Source organism: Geospiza fortis, unplaced genomic scaffold (genome assembly GCF_000277835.1).
Source record: "Geospiza fortis unplaced genomic scaffold, GeoFor_1.0 scaffold130, whole genome shotgun sequence".
Lineage (NCBI taxonomy): Eukaryota > Metazoa > Chordata > Aves > Passeriformes > Thraupidae > Geospiza > Geospiza fortis.
This window is the reverse complement of record NW_005054300.1, coordinates 11,894,194-11,903,956: the sequence shown is the minus strand read 5'-3', so window position 1 is coordinate 11,903,956 and position 9,763 is coordinate 11,894,194. Positions and strand designations below refer to the sequence as shown.

The window sequence follows — 9,763 nt, the reverse complement described above, 5'->3', positions numbered from 1 at the left end:
TCAGCAGGCATTTCCCAGTTGAGGAGGAAGTGATGGGTCTTGACCAAAAAAATGCCTGTTGGTTCCCTAAGGGAATTCACAGAGGGAAGAATGGAGCACAGTGCAGGCAGTGTGAATGGTAGTGAACACTGCAGCAGCCTGTTAACCCCAGAGTTTTATACTGGCCTTGAACTTCGCAGTGTGTTGTCTTCCTGCAAAGGAGTGTTCCTTTTCCTCTCCAAAATCCAGCTGCTTCACTTGGCAAACCAGTGCCATGTGGTTCTGGCTGGGAAAGCAGAAGGGAGGCAAGGGCTCTTTTAGCCTGCAGGCAAGTTCACTCTTACAGATCATTGAGTCTGTAAAATGTGTTTGCTAATGTTAATTACAAAGTCGTTAAGTTTATAGCTACCCTATGCACATTTCATTGGCCTTGGGCTTGGAAGCTGCCATGGGAGAGATTTCTAGCTGGATCTGCAGCTGTGTAAAATTGTGCAGGGGCTTTCAGTTTACACAACTCGACTCTTTCAAGACCCTCTTTCAATGAGGTAGCATGAGTGTGTGTTGGATGCTTCTGCTGCTGTACTGATTACTGAGTTCTGCTGACAGAAGGCCAGGAAGAGTGTCAAAACTGCAAGAATGTGAGAGCAGTAATCTGACTTCTTACACTTTAGAGTTTGATATTACTACCCATTGCTCTATGGAAAATCTGTGTACATCATGTTGTCTTTCCTGGTTGTACTCTGTTGAGAATATTTTATCCCTAATGCCCAGTGTCACCTTCTAGGCCCCCATAATTGTGTTGCTCTAAATGCAGCTGCACTCAGTGGTCAGAAGTGCTATGTGGTCTTTATTGCTGAGGCAGGAGAACTTCTTTACAATCTAAGGCCTTAAAACGAAAGGCCTTGAGAGAATGCCTAGAGGGGTGACAGAGAAAGCATTTTAAAAGGCCTGGAGCCATACTTCATCTTCCTGCTCAGCTTAAGGTAGGGGAAGTGGGTGAGGAAAACAGACTGTGGTGTGGTGGTGATCCCTCCTCTGTGAAGAAGGGAAGGGCATTGCCATGGGGATGGAGAGGTTGGAAAGCTCTTGGGGAAAATGAGTGCCACCTGGCCAAGTGGTATGGCTTGGGCTTCCTGAGCTTTGGTGGGCACAGCTCTGTCGCTAAGGCTTGACCATACGGTTGGTGAGGAAGGCTCACAATACAGTCAGGTCAGAGCTGAAAGTTTTTTCTCTGTCAAAGCAGCTCTGTAAATAGTTGGCTGAGTATGAAAAGGAATGTATATAATTTGCACTGCAACACCAGCAGCCCTTGGGTCTGGCCTCCACTCTGTGCAGTTGTAGCTCATTAGCTGAATCAGTTGTACCAAGGAGCTGTGCTGGCACAGATCCTTGCTCTGACAGAGCAGCACCTCTGTGGGTTGGAACATTACACAGCTGGTGGGAGGATGTGCCCAGCTGTGCTAGGTTTTCTGGAGTGAGAAGTCTTCCCTGTCCTTCTTTTCTACTCACTGTTGGAGAGATGTCTTGTGAAAGCATAAGTCCTTAGTGATTTTTAAATTGCTAGCTAATGAATTTTGAATGATTACTTATTTAAATGATTACCCATGCTAAATATTCCTTGACCTGCGTTCAGTGTGGCAACAAGGTTGTGCCAGGTGGATTTCAGACACAGGTCTGAGCTCACACCAGGTGTTTCAGTTTCACCAAATGATCAGCACTGTTGTGACAGTGGAGACTTCATTTGTGACTGTGCTGTGCACATGATGAGTGTATGTGGTTTGAAGACCCTAGTGGGTGAATTATTGCAAGACAAATCTTTAAAGGATAACACATACAATAGAGGTATCTCTGCTGCAGAAAACCTTTAAGCTGCAAGTAGCTGGAAGCTAGGAGAGTGTTTCATGCTTGTCTTTTTCATCTGCTCTTCTGTGAACCAAAATAATCTTTATACATGTGTGTTCTTCAAATGGGCAACTCTCTTCGCTTTTAACGATAGCCAAGCAGTTAAGATGTCTTCATGTTTGACTTACTAATGATTATTTAAGAGAAGTGTAAATATAGAGAATTGAAAGGACTTAAATGCTTCTGGTAAAGGAAATGCTGTTTGCACTGTATGCTTGATTGTGTATATCAACAGCATTCCAATGTTTCCTGTTTTGCTATTTTTCTTAGCAATGGTAACAGTCCAAAAATATTTCAGATCAGATTGTAGGCAGGAAATCTTGTCTAACACAAGTCACCATTAAAAATGTATCAACTTTCTAGCTGAAGAAAACATGTCTGGTCTGCTTTTTCACCCAAAGAGGCAAATCTCATAATTTCCTAGGATTTAAAACCCAGCCACAAATTGCTTTCTTTGAGTACTCTTTCCTAAGTGGCACTGCCAGGTGCTTTGCTGTTTGACTTGTGAACAGAGTTGGAAAGGTCTGTCTTCTGCCTCGAAAGTGGATATTCAGCAGTGTTGCCAAAGATACCAAATTCCCACTGAAATTGTGTCCAGCAGCTCCTGCTCTTTTCTGAGCCTGTTTGTTCATTCATTTTTCTTTTTGTTTCAAGATAAATGTAATTACCAAGAAACCAAAGTAAAGGTTCCATTATTGTCTTCAGCAGTGTAAAATCAAGCTCAAGACAGTGTTTCAGTCAACTCAAGCCTACCTGGTTGCTGAACTGAGGAATTCACAGGGAGATTTTTGAGTCTCTCCATAGGAAAAATGAAGTTTGAATATTTTAGAAGAGCTATGCTTCTTTTTCCTGGTGATTTCATTTTTTCAAATTAGGGTGTGAACACCACTGCACTGATGTGTTAGGGTTGAGCTAAGCCTCTCCCAGCATTGCTCTCCATTAATGAGGGTAAGCAGCAAGATGTGTCCAACAAATTGGAGACAGCTATCAACTTTCTTTGGAAATGTAGTGTATTTTGAGTAAGATGCTTTCTCTGAAAAAGAGCATTTAAAGCAAAGAAGGTGCAGGAGAAACAGATACTCCTACCACAAAATTCACAGGATAGTCAAATGATCCAGGCATCGCCCATGTCAGTGGAAGTGCTCATGATAAATTTGACACACAGCTCTGTTGTGGCTGCAGATGTACAAAAGCAGACAAATGTTCATTGCAGCACAGGTGAAAATTATTTCTATAACAAATGGCTCTTTACCTCTGGCTGTAGTCACTAGATGGGTGGTGGAACTGTACAGCCCTGAGCTACTCAAAGGTAAAGTGTATATTTATATAAGGGTTTTTTCAACAAAAAAGGTGTTCCTGTAGTGAGTCTGTCCTTCCCTTTATGTCTGGAGGCAGTTTGAGGGTGGTAGAGGAGAATATTTTTTAAAAAAGGTTGCAGATATGTAATGTCCTGTTCTGCTTCTACTGTCATTTTTCTCAAGTTTCAAGCTGCTTTTCTGCTACTCTGCTGCCAGCTTATAATACATTAATGCACCTTTTTTGTTTGCAAAATAGTCTTTTAATTTGTTGAAAGTGCTGCCAAAGAGTGAAGCTATGTATTTGTTCTTTGAAAAGTGCTAGGATCAGGGAAATCAGGTCTGCCCCCAGGAACTGTTAAATGGATTGTCAGAAAGGATCATGTGTGGATTCTTATCAAGCAGAAGAGAGCACATGTGTCATGTCCTTTCATTTTGTGAGGTAGATTTGGTTGCAGTCTTGCTTGCTCCCTGTGTTCCCAGATCTGAGCTGTGGGGAATAGTTGCACAAAGCCACAATAGGCTTGGATTTCTGTTCTAGGAAGTTGGTGGAATCCGTTGACTCATTTAGGTTTGCTTTTTTGCTTCCCTGCCAAGAAGAGTTTTCCAGTTCTGTCATCTTACTAATAATTCCTTTGGCCCTGGGAAAAGCCAGCTGCTCAGTGTGCAGCTATATAAGGCCATGCAGGTTGCCTGGCCCTCTGTGGCTGCTCCCAACCTCTCCATGGCCAGTGTGGTGCTTCCAGCCCTTGTGGATGCATGCCAGCAGCTTTTACTAACAACAAACACATTCAAAGTAATTTTGGCATATCAAGATTGTTATTTGTTGTGATTTTACAGCCTCTTTGGTGGGGCAGTAAGAGTTAACTCTGCAGCTGGCTAGTTAGAAGAGTGTGTCTGAGCAGTCAGGTGCATGTTAGCCTTTGTAGCTGTCATGAACCTGCTCCAGATACACAGAAGAAGCTACAGAAGTTAAATTGGAGTTGCCTTTTTGGTTTTAGTGGTTGTATAAAGAGACACCTGAAATGCAAGAGGGCATGGAGACGTGCATTTGGGGCCTCCTGTCTCCAGGAAGTTGTGACTGTCATTGCTGTTTGAGTTGGCAGGAGGCTGTATGCAGCCTGAGTACAATTTTGCTTGCCAAACTGAATATGTCCATTAATGGATGTTTGTTAAAAGTGACTACTCATGCTTAAAGCAGGCCTGCATTTGACAGCTGTTGCAGCTAAAAGGCTGGTTAAAAGGTACCTTCCTGGTAGCCTGACAACTCTTGTAGTTAGTTTCTAATCTTTATTAAAATGCCTGTCGAAAACTGGTGAGAGGATTGTGAAAGATAAATTCTTTAGGTCTTTCCTCATTTTTCAGCTAAAGAATTTTGTGCTAGACAAGAAACTTTTCAGTCTTTTGGGGTTTATTTGCTACTTGGTATCTTAGTTGTGTACATCCCAGTGTTTGAAATGAGATGTGAATGCATGTAGATGTGCCTTTCTTCCGCACAGTTCCTGGCACAAATAATTAGACCCTCATTTTCCAGCTCTTCTCCCTTGAAGCTATGGCCCAGCTTTGCACGCAAAGCACTGATAGCAAAATCCAGGCTCTTGTAATGTTTACATTACATCATGTTCAAGACAAGCTGCTTGAAAAATGTTGTTTCATAAATACCTCTCCATATTCCTGCCTTGACTTGCATGTGGTTTCCTTCCTTCTTTTTCCTACCAGTACCTCTGCACCCAAAGTAGCATCAGAGAAATTTCTTTCTAATCTTGGGTTTTGGTTTCTGCCTGGATGAAACAGGAGATGCATGGCTCATTCCCTGGCCCTATCTAAGTTACTCTCTATCCTGTAGTAAGGAAGCAACAGGGAAATGTGAACTGCGAGAATGTCAGAGTTTGTATATAGATGTGCCTGCAGTTAATTTTCCTGACCCACATTCTCAGGCTTGTTTGTGTCATGTTTTTGTCTCCTTCATTGTTTTGAGTGTTGCTCTCTGATGGAGTCTCATTTGAAAGAATATGCATTAGAAACCATATCATAAAATGAATATTCATGCATTTATCAGGAGTTTCTGAGATCTGATAAGGATGCCAAAGCCCCTGGCTTTCACCAGACAGGGTGGGATTCCCCAGCAGGCTGTTGGACAGAAAGATCTCCAGATAGCCACTACTACCAAGACCAGCCTGGTGTGAAGTGAAGGTGCTGTTACCAAGGCTGGGTTTAGCTGTCTACCCTGACACCTGCTCCCTCCTTATATAGCTAAGATATGGAACCATATGGATAAGATGCAAACACAGTGAGTCTAATCTGCCCTGCTGTCTGTGCCTGGTGCCCACACTTCCCAACACTGCAGAAAGTAAGCCCTGGGCCAGTAATGGGACAGAAGGTGAACCTTTAGGTGGTGTTTTTCTTCCTCCTGCCACACTTCAGTAGAATTACAGGCATTGACACAAGAAGAGCCAGGAAACCCTTCCCAAGAGCTGGGACCATCGTGGTTCTACCTAAGACCCACAGACTGTGGGCTCCACAGGTGGGATGGGGCACATGCCTTGAAAGATCTGCTGGGTAAAGCCAGGGAGAGCAAAGCTGTGTCCTTTTTCTGCTTCACTGGGGCCATAAATGGGCTGCTGAGAGTGGCTGAAGGGCTCTTCCGCAGCTGTTGTGAATACAAAGGGCAGCTTTATCTTCCCTGCCTCAGAGGGACAGATGCATGGCCTATTTAACATTTCTGTTTGGATAACTTCTAGACTGGATTGAAAGTAAAGCTTGGAGTGACCTTACTGCTTCCATTTATATCCAGAGACAGAGCAGGATGGCAGCAGTCTGGGGACCAAACTTGAGTTATTTGCCTTGCTTATAAATAAAGAAGAAAAATTTGGTCAAAGCCCCCATGGGCTGCAGTAGTTGGCCATAATTGCCTCCCCTCTTCTGGAGACCAAAGTGCTGTGTGATCAGCACCTCAAATGCATTGAGGGCCAGTGGGATGAAAACAAGTGCCTGGGGGGAAGTTTCTGTTCTGTACTCATACACTGGCCTGCCCTAGGCTTAAATTTTGTGTGAATAAAGCCTTCTCATACTTCTGAAAGCTTATAATAAACTGCTATGAAAGAAAATGCTACCTCAAAAGTTCTTGAATCACTGCTGTGAGAACTGGCACAGGGATGCCTCATGCTGGAAATCAGCAGAAGTGTTTAATGCTCTCTGAGCTGCTCCTTCATCTCCAGCCAATGTCCCTTTGCTTATGGCCTGGCTGGCTGGGTGTCTCATTTCCCTTCATTTTGCTGTGTCCCCTGTTTTTCCAGAGGAGATGGAACTTGGTCACACATGATCTCCAAACACTTCCAAGGAATAAGGCTTTGTATTGGCCATCAGGCTGCTTCCCTATGTGCAAACAGTGTTCAGGCATGGAAAATACAGCTATCCTGGAAATGGGTGTGATTTTGTGAGGCTTGATAGCCATAATCTGGGTGAAATTGCTGGTTCCTCAGGCACCTTAAAGCATGGGTGTCCAGAAGCAAGGAGAGAATGGTTGTTTTGTATTCACCTGAGACATGTTGGACACCCAGTAACAGCAGCTGTTGTGACAAGATGATGATAGATTGGTGTGGATCTGATACCATGCAGCTGTTAGTCATACTTCTCTGTGTGTGCCCCAGCTTGCCAGACAGCAGCATTTGAGTGGCATGGGTTGTCAGGTATCAGCTGGGCTTGCAGGATGCAATAACCAAGAGTCAAAGGTTTGCTGTTCCTGAATACCTATAAAGGATATCAGGTGTGACCTGTGTGTTTGTACTTTTCCTGTGAAAGGAGGTACAGCACAACAGCCTTCATTCAGGTTTCTTCTGTGTAAAGTCCACTGTGCAATAAAGGGAATAGCAGGTCAATAAAACCATTCTTCTTTCCTGACTGAGAATGCTGCCTCCCATCTCCTCCCACTGAGCCACCCTCTAGGTGCAAATATTGAAATACTATTTATGCAGCAAATGTCTGGGATGTATATGTGCATCTCAGCTAAGTTTGGGCTGTTTAAAAAACACTGTGACGTTGCAGGGATTTTAGAGGAATGGTGCACACCAGACTGAATATATTGTGGGTAGCTCTATACCCTGTTTCTCCATCCTTGTCAGCCTTTTCTTTTTCTAGTCTCTTCCTCCCTTCTTTAACTGAAAAATCTTTCCACTTATCCAGTTAATTTGCAATGGAAGCATCCCTGTTTTGCTAACTAAGTACTTAAATTATAGCTAGTCCTTGACCTACAAATACCTAGGAAGTACATCTACTTCCAGTTCCAGATTCCAGAAAGGGCTTCTGTCAACAGGACAGAACATGGTTTTCAGACCTCATCCTGAGAGTTTATCAGCCATCTGGTTGCTGCATGATGCAATGTTTAGCATTGAACAGCAGTCACTCATTCCCTACTATTCAAATGTTTGGGAAAAGTGGCACTGTTGAATCTATCTGAGACGCTAACTACTGTCTTTACTTCTGAGAAATGCTTCCAACAACATATTTCAAGCAAATCCAAGCACTCCACTTCTTCCTCACCACTTGTTTGTCGTTCTTTGGCACATAGCAAAATTCCACAATGATGATGGTAAAAGCAGTTGGTTTTAGTTGTAGATCTTGACTTGTATTTCAGACTACTGTGAGTAATTGGGTCAGACCACAGACCAGAAAAGGTTATGTAGACTTTCTCTGTCACACAAGGTCGTCTCAGTTCTTAGTCCCATTGTAGGCGGGGATTTTATTTTTTTTCATCATTCCACAAGGCTTCTGTTTGTTCAACATGGATACCACTATAAATAAGAAGAAAATTCGGGAGACCCAAATGAGAAAATATTTCTAGCTTATCTCCAAGGCAGTCCAACCTCAAGAACAAAATGTTCTTTATATAGTAAATACAGACAAGAATCATTCCTCTTCCTGGCTACCCATAAAAGCTGAAGCACATAGCAATCTGAATTGTCCCACTTAATTAAGGCATCTGCAGGATGTCTCCAGCTTCTGTTTTTGGGTAACCCCCAGCTTGACAGCCTGGGTGGGAGCCCATGCCTGATGTGTTGTCTGTGGAGTCACAGAGAGTAAGCCAGCACAGTCACTACTGAGATCTTGTCTTGCTCGAAGGACCTCACATATCTAAGCCACCTACATTGTGTACCTAAAATGAGGCTGTCTGGATTCCTCCTGATGTGGGCTGTGCTATATATGAGAGATTGTGGAAATGTTTGAGAAATTGATGAACTTTGAGTCTTTTAATAACAATTATGGTTCTCACTGATGAAAACAGATTAATTATTCAAAATTTATGTGTTGCAGAACGGAGGCAAAAGTCTGGTCACCACTTGTAAGTGAGGAGGGAAAGACACATCCCTATAAGATGAATCTGGCCTCTGAGCCACAGGTAAGTCCTGGAATAACTGCTCTCGTTCCCTCCTTCTGGGCCTGATCCTCCAAGAAGCTTAGCGTATGCCACTCTGTTAATCATGCTGGGAGTAGCATCATGCTCCATACTACCAGAGGTCATGTGGCCCTTGGAGGCCTTGAGAGTTGGACTCCCTCCCTCATGGTGAGAAGCCTGCTGCTGTGGAGAGCTGATTGGGTGCCATGCCTGAGGTAACCTGCTTGGGTCAGAGGCGTCTCCTGCCAGCTGCATGCTCACACCTACCACAGAGCACAGAAGGCACTGTAGAGGTTTGGCTCAGTAAATCATTGCTGCTCTACTAAGCCAGTTGGTTGTCATAGATAGAAAAGACTTAAGGGGTGAGGAATATTATTGACTCGGGGTTTTCTCTTTGTTTGGTTTGGATTTTTTTTTCTCTTACTCAGTAAGCTCTTAGCAGTCTAGCTGTGGAGAAGGTGGAAGAGAAATATATTAGCATCTTAGATCTCTATCTCTGTGGCAGATCATGCAGCCTCTGTTTAGGAAGTTGGTTTTGTAACCTGTTGACAGCCTTGCTTCATTGGCCTGCTGCCTCTGTCAAGTAAATGTAGAAATAACAGCAACCTGTGCAGGGGCACTGCCTGGGCTAGATTTAGAGGATTACACTGCAAAAAAAAACCAAAATAACTACACTAAAGTCAGTGGCAATTCCTCTGGATTTTCAGTGGGGCAGTGACATGGCCCCAGTGGATTCTGGCCCAAGCACACATCCCACGTGAGTCTTTCTAGCAAAATAAGTAGATTATAAAACTAGTTTGACTCTGCAATTAATTAAGCACTAACATGGCTGTTTTGGTTGGAAAGGACCTGAGACTAAAGCAGCACATGTGCAGCAACACCATGCCCAGGCCTTGGCCTGGAATCTGTCCATGTTCTCCTTCACATCAGGCTTCTCTGTGTTGCTTGGCCCAAGGAATCAGTGTGGCATTCTCCAGGTATTTATAACTCTGCCAAGGCACAGTGTGAGACTGAGCCATTTGAGCTGGGGCCATGTGGTGACACCTGTCTGTGACACTGTTGAGCTGAGGTCTGGTCTGTGCCTTCTGCTGCCCAGATTTTGGAAAGGCTCTGCTTCAGCATTGGGGGCTATCTCTTGCCAAAGGAGTGGTGCAGAGTCTGCACTGAGGCTTTGCTGCTGTGATGCAGAGAGCTG

General features: G+C 43.8%; 1 protein-coding gene across 1 annotated transcript in view; it reads left to right on the top strand.

Annotated features, from left to right (window-relative positions):
- Window positions 1–9,763, top strand: part of PDLIM1 (PDZ and LIM domain 1) — a 31,874-nt gene that overhangs the window by 1,279 nt on the left and 20,832 nt on the right. Inside the window, exon 2 of the mRNA XM_014309923.2 lies at window positions 8,487–8,571. Coding sequence (XP_014165398.1) covers window positions 8,487–8,571 — 85 coding nt within the window. The remainder of the gene's footprint in view (window positions 1–8,486; window positions 8,572–9,763) is intronic.